At 42.7% G+C, this 19,313-nt stretch overlaps 1 protein-coding gene across 1 annotated transcript in view; it reads right to left on the reverse strand.

Annotated features, from left to right (window-relative positions):
• Positions 1–19,081, reverse strand: part of LOC119378099 (39S ribosomal protein L38, mitochondrial) — a 28,199-nt gene extending 9,118 nt beyond the window's left edge. The window contains exons 1-6 of the mRNA XM_037647345.2: positions 18,802–19,081; positions 13,678–13,836; positions 13,388–13,596; positions 10,199–10,317; positions 4,485–4,643; positions 616–752 (exon numbers count right to left, since the gene is read on the reverse strand). Coding sequence (XP_037503273.1) covers positions 616–752; positions 4,485–4,643; positions 10,199–10,317; positions 13,388–13,596; positions 13,678–13,836; positions 18,802–18,925 — 907 coding nt within the window. The 5' untranslated portion in view covers positions 18,926–19,081. The remainder of the gene's footprint in view (positions 1–615; positions 753–4,484; positions 4,644–10,198; positions 10,318–13,387; positions 13,597–13,677; positions 13,837–18,801) is intronic.
• Positions 19,082–19,313: the final 232 nt, after the last annotated feature.

Below are 19,313 nucleotides of genomic sequence, written 5' to 3' on the forward strand. Positions count from 1 at the left end.
TCGAATGGCTTCATTAAAGGAGTTTAATGCCTCACGAATCAACCGCCGGAAAAATTTTTAGAACCCGTCGAGTACAACGGAGTTACAGAGATTTGTCGCACGTTGTAATTGCTTTCTCTCTTCTTTTGTCCCGACGAGCACGCTGGAAGCTAAGCAGGGAGGGATGGCACGGGGGAAAGGAGTTATGTCACGCATCATGCCCTTGAGCACTTTTTGTTTTTTTCCTTCTTTGAATGCGCGGCTTACTTTCAGTGTGATCACGCGGGCATGTGGCAGCCTTACACGGCTGCAGCGGTAACTATGCAGCTAACGATGCTCAAATCAGCCAATGGCCGTGAATTTGGGTATATGGTGCAGTCATTTGGGTATGTGGCATCATTTGTAGAAAGAAGAGGGAATGATTCCTAGCTGACATTGAGAATTAATTGAAAATTCCAGGCCGCGTGCTGCGCTATAATATTTGGCTCACGTGTTCTCAGGAGCCTCGACTACCGATCATCGGTGTTTTTTTGACCATGTTGAAAAAGTTCTGCAGGGACCCTTTAATACCAGTACTCACCCCTGCTATGTGTTGCAATGAAACTGCAGTATTTTAAAATAAATTTACATACTTACTCAAAGTTTTGTGAAAAAAATCCACCAGGCTGTCTTCCCAAGTGCACTGAAAGAATGCTAGTCCAGCAGGTGTCAGCATGCTTTCGAACTCCTTGTAGAAGTCATATGTTTTAAATGTCCTTTCCCTTAGGCTTGTACTGTGGAAAAGGAATGCACAGAAAAGCTAAGTACACAAGTATAGTTTTTTTACATACTACAAACTAATTCAAATATCAGTGCGTGAACATACCTTGACCAAATATATGGAATGACACATAAGAGTTGTACATATTAGACAGTTATAGTTTAGTGTTAGCGTGATAGCGGGGGTTAAGGGAATAGCGTTACCGTGCCGCAAACTTTGGTTGTGGAAAGCGTGTTTTAGTTTAGCGGGATAGCGTTTACGTGCAAAAGCCGGGACTGTGGCGCCACCTAGCGAAGGGTGAATGCGTTAAAAAAAGTGAGAACAAAACCGAGAATGCTCGCCTGTATCCCCGCTCGCAGCAATATTACTCCTTTTTTTTAGTGAACACAAAAGTAAATAAATATGAACTGAGCACCAAAAGCGAAAATTTTCATGTTGCACACTTGTTTACACCGATCTTCTAGATAGGCCTAGGGATGTTCGAAATGGGAAGCGATCTCAAAAACTACGCTAAGTTGTCCATAATACCGTGTCGTCGAAGCTACCCGAAGGCAAGCGAAGCCATTTCGCACAGTCGTTTGCTACGAAAGAAGTGGATCCGTCCACATCAACGCTAAATTCAGTTCGAAGCGGGCGTCGAAAACTACCGCCATGTTTTACGTACACTACGTTAACCACGCAAACACGCTAACGCTAAAGCTGAAAAATAGCGTGCATACGGTAAACGCTACGGGTCGTTTACGGTACTGCGCATGCGCACTTCGATCCCGCTATTCCGGTAAGCCCGCTATTCCGTTAAACCCACTAAACTATAACTGTCTATTAATTGTAAAAGCACCTCACAAGACTTCAGAATTAAAAAAAAAAAAGGAAATATGCCGTGTAGACAGTGGCAATCATGTCTGCAAAACACTACATCTTTTTATGATGTGAAAATGGCAGAAAATTCAAACAGAAGCCTGCACTCTTATTCTCAAAGCAGCCAGTCTAATACAGCCAAGCCCTACCAGAACGTGTGTGCTTCACCACAGTATGACACGTGTATGTGGCAGTGCACCCTTTACAGGAGAAATAAAATGTAACAAATTTTGAGAAACTGACACGTTGTAAAGTAACGCGCATAGTTATCAAATGTGCAGCGAGTTGCTGGCAGTAATAAAATGCATACCTACACAGAATGCAAGAAAAAAATTTGTTGCCAGTTCTTGCTTGCAACTTTTTACCAAATAGATAGTTATTTTATACAGCATGCTAAATTTGTGTGGTCGACACAGCTCCGTGAAAAGCAGATTTAACAGTGTGACAGGACACAGAAAAAACCAGCAAGAGAGACTGCTTCCCTCGTGATTCCTTCTGTGTTGCCCTGTTCTATCAGCCTTCTAACTCTTGTTTCTTCTTGCACTAAGCCAAATATATTATAACTGTTAGGGTTTAACGTCCCGAAACTAAAAACTACAATATGATTACGAGGGATGCCGTAGTAGAGGGCTCCAGCAAATGACCACCTGGGGTCCTCTAACGTGCACCTATATATAAGTACACGAGCCTCGAGCATTTTCGCCTCCATTGAAAATGCGGCCGCCATGGCCGAGATTCGATCCCGCAACCTTCAGGTCAGGAATCAAGCACCATAACCACTAGACCACCGTGGCTGGCTTAAGCCAAATACAGTAAGGCTGTTAAACATTCAACGCCTAAAATGCAAGCACTGAACTTTGTAATTTCATAATCTGTAACAGAACATAGGCATGAAGCCTGCATTCTATTAGCAAATGTGAAGAATGCTGACGCAATGAAATTTCTATCACACTGGACACTGAACTTTGGTCAGAGCATGATACAATGTGCTTTCGCTTTCAAGATGACAAGCCACAAACAGTCATTTAATTCAAAGTAAGCAGAAAAGTGTTTGCTCCTTTTCAAGCTGTGTTTGTACATGCTGAAACAAGCGCTCCTGCGGTCCCACAGTCAAGCCACCCCAATCCTTTGTATGCAACTTTCTCCAGCATTAACAGATGACACAGCAAAAAAAAATTAAATAATTCAGTTGAAGCATCAATTACATTTGAGAATGGCTTTGATGTTGGCAACTAGAATTTGAAAATGGCATGCATTGGATTGATAGGCAAATTTTAAAATTTCGTAGTTTTAGATCCTTTTCTGCCAGCAAACTCGGTAGGAAAAGGATTAAAAGAAGGCTAATAAGCAATGACGCAACTAAATTCAGTTTTAAGTGAATAAGGTCCGATAAGCATTCATATTTCCCCCCCACTCGAGAGCCAATGATCTAATGGCGTGTTTCACTAATCAATCATGTACAAGTATTTGTACACCACTGGTAGAACCGGAGCCGTTCTCTATTTTAAACCTGGCTGTTCCTATAATTAACTTCATTTTCTATTAAGTACTACTTCTTGCTCCATAATTTGAGCTGGAAATCCAAAAATTCACTGGGATAATTCTGCCTGCTCAGATGACAAGCACATTCGATTTTAGACCAATGTGATATCAGCATCTAACACTGAGCTTTTATTTTATGACAGCTGCATTTTAATTTTCTACCAATGTCAGGACCAATTATCATTTAATTATGCTTTAAAGTGACCATGGGTAACAGGCAACTCATGAGCAGTGCACCGAGTTTCAAGGTGCCCTGATGGACATGCTGCACCTTGCGTAATGCAGTCTAAAGTGTAAACTTTCATTTTCAGAGTGAATTTATTGCTACACAGAGGCTACGTTTAATAAGCGTACAGAGGTGCACACCAAGTAGTTGTGAATACGGCAGGCACTTTGGTAGCCGACCTCTTGCATGTATGACAGCTGTCTTGCAATTCTGCTGCTCGCTCAGATGACTACTTGAATGCTACTAGTAGAAGAGTCTGCTGACAGTGTCAGATCATCAAATATTAATTCAGACAACAGAGATCACCAGACCCAGTCCAGACTGTAACAAGCTGCTCAGTGGCGAGTTTTATTTGCTACCACTTTACAATCATTTGATCTTTTGAGCCAAACGAGATGTCATAGAGATGGCAATATGCAGGCTTCACCCAAAAAGTATTGTCAGTGATTATATTGTGAAGCGACTATATGTTGCAGTGCACGAAAAACGGTTGGGATTGGTGGAGGGGAAGTACGCTTATGCATGCACGGTCACTCGGTCGTCTGTGGCCGTCTGGAGAGTAAGGACAGGCTTTCCCGTGAAACTAATTTTTATTCCTCGTGGAAGCTGCAATGCAGCACTCCTTGGAACCAAGTCTGCAGTGGAAACATTTTCTGTGGTATAGATGGCCTTCACTGACAACTGTCTGCTGCCGAAACATGAAGTGTACGGTGGAACAGTGCCTTTTTAGAAGATCATGAAGAGGTCAGCAATGAAGCCCATGCTGGACGGCCATCAGTGACCATCAATGACAAAAACATGACGCATGTGAGATCGCTGTGTTGGAGAAGTTTGTTTCCTACTGGCAGAACCAAGTCTTCAAGGTCACATTGCTTGTTAAAGAACAAGGGCAACTGTTCAAAATTGGCCAGTGTAACTCGCTGCTATAGTACTTTGAACCATCACTAAAGACAGGTTTACCAAGTCCCTGCAGAAATGCTTTTAAGATTCACTATACAAGAGTACAATACAAAATTATGTTTATTACTGAAGTGCAAATTGCTGATTTTTTTTTGATAATGCCACAAAAGTCACAAAATCAAAAATCCCTCAGTCACAATTAATAAGGCAGCCCCTCACCTATTTGCAAGCACTTTCCATTTAGAGTAGTCAATCAACTTTTCTTGCTTGTACAGGACAAATACAAATCGATGGTAGCCAGTACCACGAGGAAGAAACGGCTGCAGGTAGTCGCATACTACATCACCGGCTGTTACCTGGTTTCCTTTGATGTTGCCGCTGGAAGATGAAAATTAATAACCAAGCAATCAATCATTTGCTTATTTAATGTGAACAACTCTAAGTCTTAGTGCTGGTGCATGCATCAAATTTAAAAAATGTACAGGAGAAAATATGTACAAAAAGAGGGCGCATTATAAAAGAAAATGTCAGAATGAAAGAGCATAATACCACAGCACAATAGAATAAATATAAAAGGGCACTGAAGATAAAGACACTTTACCTACAACAAAGTGCAAGGTAAGCTGAACGGACAGAGGAAGAGAAAGACTTGAAAAATGCGTGAAACTATATTACAATAGTGCAAATCTTGGGGAAAATACAATGACTGTGAGTTATGAAAATATCAAGAAGATAAGCATTATAGACTGTATTCTGTGGACAACTGAGCTTTGGCAATTGCAGGCTGGGATAGGGGTGATCACTAGAGGCCGGATTTTTAGGCACTAAAAAAAGCTTGTTTTAGGCGCCAAAAATAGGCAGGCAAAACAATGTTTTAGGCTTCCAAAATCGTAAATATAGGCACAATAAATTTTCACATAAATGCAGATAATTTCAAACGAATATGTGCGCGACCTCTATCTACGACAGGAAAACAGAAATGTTATTGCTCAAGATGAGACAAAGACGCCAACATTCGAACATAGCCTGCGTTGTCCCGCATGGTTCGCCGTCCCCTGTTCTGCAGAGTGAGTGAAGTGTCCACTGTCGAATCAACACACTCCTGAATGTTTTTCCGGCATGAATGAAATGTACAGAGCAGGAGCAGACAGCCAGATTGCTAAAAGACCAGGAGAGAGGGATTCCTCCTATTGGCCGGGTCGAATTGCGTAGGGCCAATTTCTCCCCTGGCAGTGAACCACTCCCCCTTCCCTAAATTTTTCAGTTTTGCGTGTGTGTATATACACGCACGCATACAAACACATGCACGAAGATATAAAAAGTATGGTTGTCCCCCCCCCCCCCCCTCCCTTGAAAATGATTTCTGGCTACTCTACTGCAGTGAACACCTTAAAAAGTACATTACAAACAAAGCAAAAGCTGCGTACACATCATATTTTTCTTTGCTTTTTCGCTCTTCACTCTCTTTTCCGCTGACGTCTCTCCGCGGTTTCGCATTCGCCAACCGCTCGAGCCATGTCAGCGCGGCGGCGAATGCTCGCCGGCGTGTCCCGCTTCACTGCTGTAGCGGTTTTTGGTTGGTTGAACTAGAAGACTAGGTTGAACCTCATAGTTCCCAACAGTCAATCTTACGCGGTAACATGAATAATGGTCTCAAACAGCACCCGAGAGCGAAACTTGAGACTAAAAAGCGTTCATATAAGCGCCAATTTTGAAAATAGGCATTTATAGGCATTTGTAAGCATTGAGGCACGAACGCCAAAAATAGGCATTTATAGGCACTATAAAAATACTATAAAAGCCCTTCTTAACCTCTAATTCATGCTCATATATGAAAATGGCGCGATAGGAGCGCAGTGAACAAAATAGGCATTTGCCTAAAATCCGGTCTCTAGTGATCACAAGTTGGCAGGCCCCGCTGCACTAGGAAAACATGGGAGAGCAGCCTGCAATCTTTTGCACCCCCCTGTACACAAAAAGGTCTGTGCTCTCTGGTTATATTATGCAGAATTCAAAACAACTGAGCAGTTCAGGTCAGGTCGTGAAGCCGTGAAGACCATTGAAAAGAACTAGCAGATTAGTGTGATTTCGTCCGTACCAACAATGCTAGAACAAGATCCAGAGTCATTCTTAACAAATAGATGATTATACATGCTTAGGAGAAATTTTTGTGTACAATTTGTGGAATGGTATTAGAAAACTGGGTTGTCTCGATACTCTGAAAACAGAGCCAAGAGAGCCCTCATTGCAACACACTTAGTGTGAGCAGAAAAGCACGAGGTTGTATAAAAGAGGACATAGAGATCATTGACCTCGCAACTCTTGCACAACAATAAAGAATTAACGGAGTGAGAAAACGGTATGCTTGTTGTGAAAATGATATGCAGGTGAAGGTCATGACTTTGGTTATAACAGTGCTCACTGAGCAGTCATATCATGACAATATATCAGAATGTTGTGGCTCTAGTTGAAACATGCCACAAAGGTGTATTCTCCACTTGTTACAGTAAAACCTCGGTGATACGAATCTCGCGGGGTTATCCAAAATATTCGTATCATGCGAAATTCGTATCACCAAAAAAAACATGGAAAATTAGTATGCGACAAAAGAAAGTTGGCATACGTTTTGATTCAGTGTTTTTCAGGGCCGCAACGACGTCATGAACAGCTCTGAATGATTGCCAGTGAAGTTTTTAGACGTCAACGATCATACTTGTACTCGTAAACATACGGTGCATGCGCGTGTGTAATTAGTGAACCAGATGTGTTGTGCACCGTGACCGCTAGTAGCCCCTTCCTAGTCTTACTACGCTTTTGTGCATGACACCAGAGTATTGCGGAGAAAGTGATTTAAGAAGCGCTTTTACACACTATAGATAGAGGCCAAGCTCCTTCGCCAAGACCGTCCGCTTCGTCTCTAGGGGTCCTCGTCCACCTTTAATAGGACTTCATGACGGACCGGCAGCTGAAGTTTCAGTCTTGTTTCATAGAACGTCTGATTGCGGGGACATGGCTTGCTTGCATCGACGTGGCAGGCACGTGTTAACACAGTACAAGGACGCTGCTGCCTTTGTACTGTGCGATGTGCGACGTCAACGTCATCTGTAACCTAAACGCGAAGGCGCCTAAGGGCCTCCAAGATTCGCGCGCACTATCTCGGAGGCAACGACGCACCATTGATGGTCGCGCAGCGCGCATGCCCGCGCCCGCGTGTGACTGCCGCTTCTTCTGCGACAGCGCGGGGAGCACCTGTTCGTACCTGTGCGCTAGCGTACGTTTGTATCAAACGTCGCGGGGTGAAAATCGGTTCGCTACAACCGTACTCCAATGCATTGCAGGCTAATGGGCCTTGGCCGGGACCACAGAAAAAGTCGTATCACCCCGAAATTCGTATGAGCCGTGATCGTATCACCGAGGTTTTACTGTATTTGCAACTGGGGAACAGTGCAATAGGTCAATGGGCATACCTCAGAGCCCACAGTGTTGCTAGCATTGCAACTGGACACAAAAGATGTGTTGCATGGTATCTGCTAGTGGGAGCAATAAATTATGTCATGCATACTGGTCCACAAAGCCAGAATAGGCAGGACACTAGTTGGAAAGCCTTATGAATCTGACGTGCTGGAGCTTTGAATGCACCATGCTGCATCCTGGTGGTGAGCGCTAAGTTAGCTGGGTAGAACAAGTCACAGTCTTCCGCATTGAGTTACCTGTTATCAGGCTGTATAGCCAGTCTTCCTTGCTTTATCTGAGTGACCTGGCTTTATAGCTTAGTTTATTTTGTTGTTTACTACTGGAAAAGGTGCTTTAGTTCACTGACAGAACACTGTCTCATCTCGTCAATACTGTGCCTCATTCTTTGTGTAACCATACAAAAAGCTGAAGTAAAGATGCAGTTGAGTCTTCATAATACTGTTTTTTTATTAGTTATATTATTATTTAATTACTGCCATGGATGAGAAATTAAAGGACTTGGGGAAATTTTTATGGTGGTGCAGCACATACCTAAATTAAAGCCTATACAGTGTTATAAGCTGCTGAAGAACACTTTGCTAAAAGGAAAAGTGAAACAAAACCAATTGCCATTGTACAGACAGCTTGTTACAGTATCAAGTCAAGGGAATGTACACAATAGTTGGTGAGTAAAGATGTGCTGTACAGATGCATCGCAATTAAACGAATGTCCAACAAAACAATTGTGGCAACGCATTCTCTATTAGCGAAGTTCCTGTGTGAATGCAAATACCAGAGAGACACAATTGCACAGCTACCAATGGCGAGAAACTTGCGTTATACCACATGAACATAGCTTTGTCTGGCAGTCCAACATTGGCCAACATAGACTTGCACAAGGAGCATCAGATTGGACACACTCAGACACTGCAGTGACGCGTTAGCAGCTTTTTTTTGTTAGTTTTTTTTGTTTAGCTGACTACGTCATTCTTTATGGCCCATGGTCTTGAGTGTGCGTTAGGCAAATCATATGCACTGAAACAGCTTGCCACTGCTGCTTGGCATCATGTGACCGACACATACTCAAAAGGGGCAGTGCAGCGGCACTGCATCAACTTCTCGTGCAGAGCATGCATTTGACACATCACTTCCTTCTCAACAGACAACACACTGAAAAAGCTCTCATGCACGAAATTCCCTAAAACTTATGTTAAGAAGACTGGGCATGCAAACACGGACACAAGAGAGAGAAGTCAGTCAAGACACCACAAACGCTGACTAACAACTGAAATTAATGGAACATAAGAGATTGCTACCATTTCAACATCTAATCTATCATTACATTGTCGAGAGTGTGAATATACTATGAAATTTGATGAATGTGCAGTTTGATACAGGCACAGGAATGAAGAAACGCGTCTGATGGTTGAGGCATGGCTTAGCAATAATGTTGGTAGCGCATGCGTGAGCCAATCGTTGATTAACTTGCATAAAGAAGAAACAAAATGCCTGAGCAGTTATCTCTCACATAAACCAGCACGTGTGCCAGATTGATATCGCATCTTGCCTGGGCATGCACAGATAAGTTTTTGTGTCGACCTTCTTTTCTGCCGCTGAGTGCCTCTTTCAGTTGTTATTCGGCGTTTGTGGTACTTCTCTCCCTTGTGTCAGTGTTTGCACACCCAGGCTTTTTAACATGAATACCTACCAACTAGCTCAGCTCTCTGTTACACCTAAAACTACCACCTTATTGCAATTGAGACTGCACAGATACACCATGCTGCCTTACAATCACAAGCAGGGCCTCGCATTTCGTACTGCTCGATACCAGCGAGCATGGCATGGAGGGTGCTCCTGACTGGCGTTCTTTCAGCACAGCCTTGGCAGTGCACCATGCCCATCAGGCATGCCAGTGCAAGAAATTGGGAACACTGCTACTACAGATTTAAATGTGGTTCCTCTATACCCAGTACAAAAAGGAACTGCTTCGATATAAATCCTGTGAAGATATGCAACGGTGTGAAAATTACACAAATTATATCCAAGACTACGGATATGTACAGGTATGTGTGGGTTTGTTTTCACACAATTTACGCCTATCAAATCATACTTTCATGTTTGCTGAGATAGTAAGCTTCAGAATAAGTTTGAAACATTTATTGGCAATTGCTTGACTACAAAGAGCTTTCTGCAATGTGAGGAGCAAGACTATGCCTTTGCAGCAGTGTAAAACTGCCTTGAGCCAACTGTAAACACCATCATTGACAGCTGCAGCATGTTGATCAATAACTCTAGCTAGGAGCCACTGGTAGCCCTAGTGACTTCTAGCTAGAGTTGTGTGGTTCAATTTCTGTTGAACTGTGTACTGCGCACAGTTCTACATAATACATTTCTGATGAACTGCATTCCTGGTCTTAGCAAATAAAATACACACAGTGGCAAACTTGCAGTAGAGGAAGAAGCTGCCACTATATACTTACATAAACCAGTGCAGATATTCTTTGTCATTCTCTAGTAAATGAGAATCCAAGCTTGTCAAGACTAAAGTCCAAAGCATGTCAGGCTCAGAATCAAACAACACTTTAGGAGCCTTTACAGCCTGCAATGAAAAATAACTTTGCCTTACAGTGTTGATCTACAAGCATATCCTTCACTTTTTTTTTAGCAGCATTGGTACTTAAGCAGCGGTACTCACTCTATCATTAGTAGGTACTTTAAACAAGTTTCTGCGAGAATACCGGCCTAATTTTTTTTTTCATTTTAAAATTGTAAAATTACGCTTGCATAAATCATGGTGATGTTATTGTGATCATAGGCGTGCGAACAGGGAGGGTGCAGGGGGGGGGCGACTGCCCCCCAATCACTTAAGAGGGGGGACGCAAAATCTGCCCCGTACATTGACCCTTCTGGTCACCAAGAGAAGGGGGGGGGGGTGCAATATCTGCCCCATACGTTGACTTAGTAGGGTGGGGGGGGGGGGGCTGCGCTGAACCTTTGCCCCCCTTGATGGGGAACCCTGCGCACGCCTATGATTGTGATGTTACTATTGGCATTTAAGTGTACAGAAGGGCAACCTTTATATAAAAAGTAATTTGTGGTTAATGAACAAATTACATTAATTAACTTTTATCACTAAAGCAAATGAGTAGTTTGGAGCCAATCCTTAAAATTACCTGAGTGAAGAAATGTTTAATTAAGCTGGCTGTAAGACCTACACAAACATTTCACATTCGAAGGCTCCCTGCGAGTGACACAGATGCAAAAAAAAGTGCCCCTGACATCAACCTCACCGCCCCTCCCTTTGCATCATTATTGCCGCAAGGAAGCTGGTGCCTTGCGGCCAGCCCACTTTTGTTTTTTGAAGGCAGTGCGAAACAACGCAGATGTAAGGAAAGGAAATACCCTTTGACTTTTTGTTTCATGTTACACACACACACACACAGCAGACAGAGACAGAAGTGAGACAGGATGGAATAATAGTACAGAATGAGAGGACTGCCAGCAATAAGATGTTCTGCTCCCCCCAAAGGAAATATAAGGTGAACAGGAAAACAGCCCCTCGTGGGGCCGTACCAGTGAAAATGATGACATGGCGACTAAATGTAGGGCAGCAATTTAAAGGGACACTAAAGGCAAATATTAAGTCGACGTTGATAGTTGAAATAGCGGTCCAGAAACCTCGTAGTGCTGCTTTTGTGCCAAGGAAGTGCTTATTTTGAAATAAAATCACGTTTTTAGTGGTCCGCATCGCGTTAGCGCGCTTCAAATCTCCCGCCTGAAAATACGACTTTCATACGTCACTGCTGCCGTGCCCAACGTTGCCCGCTTTTACTGCGCGGCCGCCGGCGCTGCGGCAAAGACTTGCTCGGATGGGCACATTCAAATCCTTCACCAAGTTGCGGTTGGTCTCGTAATCCTCAGTACGAAAGTGCAGCGAGCACACACGCAGAGGTTTTGACTGTTTAGCACACTGGCGCAATGGCATGACACTAAGCATCTTCGAGCGTAAGGGTTCATTCCGCGGCACCCAGTGAAAAGACACACCGGTTTCCTTGCTGCAGCACTGGCGTTGTGCACCATTCGGGCATCCGGCAATATCACACGCATGCGGCATTTTGTCGAACTTTCTGACAGAGTGACTTTCACGAGCGCGCAAAACACGCACGGCAGTACGCGATCCCGAAACTACCACTGAGACGGGCGAGGCGCAGTTCGGCGAAAACGGAACCTTTGAACCACGCGCGCCGTTCCCCACGGCAACTCCACGGAGGTTTTGTTTTCCATGAATCAAGTGGAAACGAACAAACAGCATTTTATTACGTCTTTTGATGCTCGGAATGTTCCTTTTTTACTGCTGCTAGTTTGATTACTAGTGATTTATTGTAGGCCGACGTCCATACGTCATCGGGATCACTTCGAAAATGTCCCACTCGTGGCGCTCATCATGTGATACATTTAGCTTAATTTCTCGGTAAGTAGGGCACTGCTGTTGATAATATTGCCGTTTTAGAAGTTGTCATACATTGGGCTTTCACTCTGACATAAATTGTTATTTGCCTTTAGTGTCCCTTTAACATTACTTTGCAAATTATCAGCAGAACTATGCAAATTATTATTTATCTAGAGGTTGCCCATCTCGGCACTCAAATACAAGCAATAACGTCACATTGATTTAGAGATCATTTTTTTTTATTTGGTGCAGAAAATAATGCCCGGTATATTTATTGAAAGATAATGCATCCACTCCAGTGTGTCCTCAGCTTTGAAGAAAAGGTGTTACAGGGACAATTTAAGGAAAACCACAGCACAACATTAAATCACTTAGACTGATAAAGCAGTCTTTGGAGACTTATTTGAGACAGAAAAGGGTCTATTACAAGTATAGCAAATAAAGAACAACATTTCGCTTCTCGAACATTGGGTTCAAACTGCAGTTGCAGTACATCTGGGTAATGTAATAAATTTCAGAGAATTTTCACCATTTTTAGGTTGCTTTTTATTTAGGAAAGGTTCTCATAACTAGGTGAGTTCACTCTTTGGTACCAATAGAGGGCAACATCATTTTAATTTGTTGCTAAGCAAATGACTTATCCTGAACAGACACTGTCTGCTCAGGATAAGTCAATATAACCCACCGTAAGAAACTACCATAACTACCATTTATAAAAAATATAACTTACCAATCCAGCTAAATTTAATATTCCTTATTACTGTGCCTTTGAAGATAGCTGTGTTCTCCCAGGGGGCAATAACAAGATCTGAAGTTATGTTTGTTCATTTAAATTTTGAGCAATCCTTTAACACAGGGTGTCGCTGCAGCCAACATTTCTACAAGTGGTCTTGTCTACTTCAAGGCAGCAGCTGCCTACCTTAGCATGTGTATGTGTATGCTTCGTAGTATACACAGATTGTATGAAGCATACACACACGCACATGCTAAGGTAGGCAGCTGCTGCCTTGAAGAAGACAAGAACACTTGTCGAAACCTTGGCTCCAGCGACACCCCATGTTCAATGATTTTTTTCATCATTCCAAGCTGTCATCTTTCCCTGAATTTCCACCTTGTTTACATTTTTATATCTTATAAGTCCATAACAGAAATTCTCTGCTTACCAATCAGTGATGAAATTACAAGAAATAATGGAAGGTGCAGGACTCAAGTGATTTACCTCAGACGGAAGGATGATGTTGCCATAGTACACAGGACTGAAGTACTCTGCATTCTGCTCATATAAAATATCCATGGGAATGACAGGATGAAAAAATCCAAACTCATAGAGGTCCCTGAAGACACCATAGTGGTCTGCAATCTCCTTCACATGTTTTGGTGCATGCGTCCTTTTCCACTCTTGCCTGGCTTCTTCATACTGTACCTTCACTAAAATGATTTCAATACAAACATTAATCAGAGGCAAAGCAATTAAGTTGAACTGCAACTCTATAAACAGGCAGTACTTACAAGTTGCATTACGTGATCTTTCAGCCATCTCATAATTGTTCTTGTTTTCCTGAAGCACTTTTTGCTGCTTTTTCCATTCTTGTCTACTAATGCTCTGTGGTGTGAACTTGAAACCAATGTTTACACGTTCTTCAAATACTGGATCTTTTGCATTTAGAGCTGCATGATAAAAAATGGAAGCATCGTCAGTGCATAACATACAGCACAAAATTGTCAAACGTGAAGCAAAAGTGACATGCACTAATCTCTCTTCAAAAGTTTGGTCAATTACTTCATCCACTATAGTGAAATATGATGTCAATGTGGCATATGAAACGTAACGACTCAGTAGGCCACCAAATGCACAATTTTGTTGATAGCTGTTTTATAACTTGTGACTAGATTATAAAGGAAGTAATTCTTTACACAACAGAAATCGTAATTATATCTTCAGTTTGACATCCTCGAAAAAATTCATCAGAATTTGCAATGCTTGTCTAAGTTTACGTGATAGCCAGTGTTCCTTGACCGCCCCAGTTTTTGTGGCTTAGTGACAGCATTCTGCTGCAGAACGCCATCACTTCATTTCTTCAACTAGCAGACACCCCTTTCTCCCCAAGATCCATATTAATGGCTAAGATGCACAATTTCTGGTTATTTTTTATAGCCCCATGGGATTGACGTCACGCGCATGTGAGTGTACCAAACCAGCCACTTGCTCATAAGCACGTATTACACTCTTAATAATAATAATTGTTGGGGTTTAACATGCCAAAACCACGATATGATTATGAGGGACACCGTAGTGGAGGGCTCCAGAAATTTTGACTACCCGGGGTTCTTTGACGTGCACCTAAATCTAAGTACACAGGCCTCAAGCATTTTCGCCTCCATCGAAAATGCAGCTGCCGCGGCCGGAATTCGATCCTGCAACCTGCAGGTCAGCAGTCGAGCGCCATAACCACTAGACCACCGTGGCGGGTTGTATTACACTCTTCCTGCTATTAGTATGGCACCAAAGTACAATACTCACTCACCTCGCCAAATCCTCACAGGAGACTGACCTTTTTGAAAGTCAGTTTTCTTGCTTAAATGGGTATGAATGTTTTCAGTTTTTCTTTGTTTAAAGTTCCCAGGATTTTGTTTGGTGACAGTTACCAAGTAATCATATCGAGGCCAGAAGTAAATGCGGCCAAGCCAACATGGGTAGAGGTAGCTGAACAAATGCCCTAGCATTTAGAAGACATCATTCATTTTACAGCAACTGTGCTGTTCTTTAGTTCAAAAGCACCTTCCAAGAATGACAGAAAACAACTTCTGAGAAAATAAATTATGATTACCTGAATTAGCTTTTTAATTCTCTTGGTGACATATTTTATCTTATAGCCAATAAACAGCTTTGATCATTGTTATCCCAACTTAAATCCTTAGGCATAATGAAACGTAAGTTCTCGTCAGTGACAAGGGGTGAGGAAGTCACTTTTAAAAGAATTTTTAAGGTTTACAAAGTGCAAATCTGCCATGTCCCTTCAAGAACTAAAGCAACAACTCGTCCAAGTCTAAGATCACCTAGAAAAGAAATACCCTGGCATTGTCTACACAATTCCATGCCAAGACTGCCAGGCAGGCTATAAAGGTGAGAATGGTAATTTGAAAAGAAGGCTGCAGCAGCACCGCAATGATGTGGCCAAATGACAGTGTCCAGCGCCCTGGCAGAAAAAGCAGGTCCCAATAATGATTGGCAATCGCTTCTGTTATCAAAAAAAGGGAGAAAACATTATCGTTCCATCTGCTTCTTGAATCATTTTACATCCAATCTACTGCTAATACGATAAATCGGACAGGGATGCCTTTCTCTGAGTTATACACAAGTGCATTCCGTCATTCGGCATGTATATAATACAGGCCATTATGCAGTTCATTCATTGTGAACAAGGCACGCATATTGGGCACCGAAGCGTCAAGTTGTTTTGTGTTTCTTCAGTTGGCGAGTCTATGTTTTGTTCAGCTGTCACAACCTGCAGCTTTTCATTTGTGCTGCCAAGCACCTCTTTAAAATCGAACAAACCATTTAGTTCGTCGCAGAATTCTCTAAGTTGGCAATGCTGGACTTGATGAACCTAGTTAATGCCTACCAAAATTCTGTAGAATGGCTGAGATACAGCAATATTGCTGAGATACAGCAATATCAAAAAAGGGTACTGCTCTTAGCACTAAACATTTATGTACAGAGCCTTAGGACTGCCACACTGGTTCAACGCATATGCACAACTGCTTCATAACCTGGTAAAAGAACAAGAGCTAAAAAATTAGCAACCAGGCTTTAATATCTGTGCAGGTGTACGTACACCTGTGAGTAAAAGTATACAGACCACGGGAGCGTGTGCCGAAATTGCTGTCTTCACCGTCTAGTGGCGAGCCGTCTCCTGTCGAAAGCATTGCTCTGGCAAATGGGCAGCCAGAGCAATGCTCTTGACAGTAGACGGCCTGCCACTAGACGGTGCAGACAGCAATTTTGGCACACCCTCCATGGTCCATATACTTCCGCTCACAGGTGCATACCTAGGTCAATTACTAACAGGGGAGCCTACTCATGAAAAGGAAATTCACCAAAGAATAGGGATGGGCTGGAGCACGTACGGCAGACATTCCCAAATCATGGCAGGCAATTTACCACTGTCCCTAAAACAAAAAGTGTACAACCACTGCATGTTGCCTGTTCGAACCCATGGGACTGGAACTTAGAGGATAATAAAGAAACTTGAGAAAAAGTTATGGACAAAACAGTGCGCGATGGAATCGAAAATGATAGGCATAACATTAAGAGATCAGAAGAAAGTCGAATGGGTCAGAGAACAAATGGGGGTAGCCGATATTCTAGTCAACGTTAAGACAAAAAGAAATGGATGGCAGCGGGTCACATGATGCGTAGGAAGGACACCTGGCGTTCTGCTACAGCAACGAAATGGATCCGGAGGGATGAGAAATGCTGCCAAGAGTGGCAGTGAGTTAGGTGGGGTGATGAAATCAAGAAGTTCGCAGGAATGAAATGGAATCAGCTTGCACAAGATAAGGTAACTCGAAGATCACTGGGAGAGGCCTTCGTCCTGTGGTGGACTATAGCCTAGTGATGCAGAACTATCGATGGTACTATAGATACTATCGATAGCTGAGTCACTATTGAACTATCGATGTTGAAAAATACTATCGATAGTGCTATTGATAGTAAAAAATTCGATAGTACTATCGATAGTACAAAATCAACAGCACGGACTCGCTGCAGAATAAACTTGATTCCCCGCGCGCGTAGTACATAGTGGAGCCGGAGGAGCGGCTGAAAGGCAAGAAAGTTGACATGATTGTGTTCTTCACTAGAGTGCTTTGCTGACACATGATCATAAAGTCAAACTGTTCAGTTGTGGCAGAAAGGAAGCCTATACATGTTGTGGGACTGCGCGGCTTCAAATTGATATTGCATTTTATGATTTCAAAATAAAAAAAATGTCAAGAAGTTAATTGTAAGGTGTAACTGGTTGCTTTTGGATACGAATTTATTGATGGATATATTCTGCCATTTTCAATGCGGAAATAATTTCTCTGCCAAAAATTGCTCATAAATTAAGCGAGGCTGGTAGTGGGCTATCACAAATATTTTGGCAATATGGCCGGCCAGCAATCGCATCATTATTCGCACCACTATCGATAGTATTGTCACGTGGTTGTGACGGTGAATGCAAGACTGGGTAATACGGAGCTCTTTATTTGGGCAAACTTGTGCCCTGAAACTCAAACTCAAAATACAAGCGATACATGCTGCGCACTGATAGCGGCGAGAGCAGTCGTCAGCCGTTGAGTAATTTGATAATCGGTGGAACGCGTCGTCCTTTACAAATCAGTCTTCAAACCTTTCAAAGTTATCGCTGGTGCTCGCGTAAGCTCTCGAATAAACTTGCCTATTCGTGTCCGGCGCGTAATCTTAAGAGAATGATCTCAAACAATTGTGAAGCTTCTCTAACATTACGGCGCGGTCTACGTCAAACATTGCTAACGGTCTTTGTGGGTGAAATCCGAATACGTCAAAACAAAACAGTAAACATGCGTGGCAGTAATATCGCTATAGTAATATTAACGATGGTACTACCAATTGCACTATCGATAGTTTGTCGATACTAGTAGCACTATCGATAGTTTGTTTACACTATTGATAGTTTAAAAAAAAACAATCGATACTATCGATAGTCAATTTACCGATAGTTTTGCATCACTACTATAGCCTCCTATATAGGGGGCTATGGGTAGACATAGAATAGGTTGAGGATGATGACCTCACTGACATAACTGCAACATTACAATAAAGGGAGAACAAAAAAGATGCATCTCCAAAAAGTGCGCTTCAACACCAACAAAAAAGATGCAATGTAACCGGTTTAGACAAACCAATAATTCTAGGATATTACGTGTCAAATCCACAATATGGATAAAACGCGCGCCGTAGTGAGGTGCTCCGGATTGACTACGACCAACTGGGTCTAAGTATGTATGAATGAATAATTTTGCATTTCGTCCTCACCAAAAGAAAGCCGCCGCGGCCCAAATCGAGCTCGCGATCGCGTGCTCTGCCACCGAGCTACCGCGGCGAGCAGTGAATGTTCCTAATGCACGGCTTTATCCTCTCTACACGACAAACTCTGCTCAAACTAAGTCCTTCAGAAAGCCTACAGACGAAGTAACAATATTAAATGAAGGCTTTAACAGACGTCATGTAACACACTGCCTACTTAAAATTTTGATGGCCAGAAGGTTATAAGTAGATTTAATGGACAATCCGCAGGCGACCGCACTCCGGATGAGAAGTAAACGGCACTGACGGTGTTACAGAAAAGCAACTCAGTGGTTCAGAAAAAGTAGCGATCGCGACCTTATGGAGGCTACGCCGCAAAAGAAACTGGCGCGCCGGGGTCGACAATGAAGGCTTTTATTACTGTTTCCAAAGCGGTCAAGCGGTTAACCAGCGATATGGAGATCCACATTCACATTGTGAAAGCACAGAAACGTCCTTCTATATTGACAGTTCCAACTTCAGAAACCAGGTGTTCGTTTCCTTCTTGAAATATACATTAAATGAGAAAACGGAGTCACATCTACCTTTGATCTTTTCTTCCAAACTCTTCGTGGTATCCAGCGGTCGAAGTCGAACAGAACGAGACAACGCCGGCTCCAAACGACCGAAAGCTCGGAAACTTTTCAGCAATGCGGCCAGAGTGGCCATTTCCTTACTTAGTAGACACTTCCAGACTTCTTTATACTTCAAATGAAAGCATGTGCTTGAAAGGCGCTTATGTTACCCGAGAATGAAAAGATCTGTATTATACACAGCGGCTGCAAACTAGGGAGACCACCATGCTATACTGTAACCATGCCATGCCGTTCCGCTAATTCCGTGCGTACGTAAGGTTTGGATTGGATTGGATTGGATCATTGGACGATTGGACTACTAAAAGTAACTAAAAGAATCTTCCAAATCCATACATGCTTCCACAGAATGGACGTTTTTCATAGAGAGAAAAGGCATGGAGGAAGGAAAAAAAAATTAAAAGACGCCGTTTCTGTAGTTCTCGTGTGGAGTACTGCCGAGTACACTGCTACAGTGTACTAGC

The sequence above is a fragment of the Rhipicephalus sanguineus genome, chromosome 1 (genome assembly GCF_013339695.2).
Source record: "Rhipicephalus sanguineus isolate Rsan-2018 chromosome 1, BIME_Rsan_1.4, whole genome shotgun sequence".
Taxonomy (NCBI): Eukaryota; Metazoa; Arthropoda; class Arachnida; order Ixodida; family Ixodidae; genus Rhipicephalus; species Rhipicephalus sanguineus.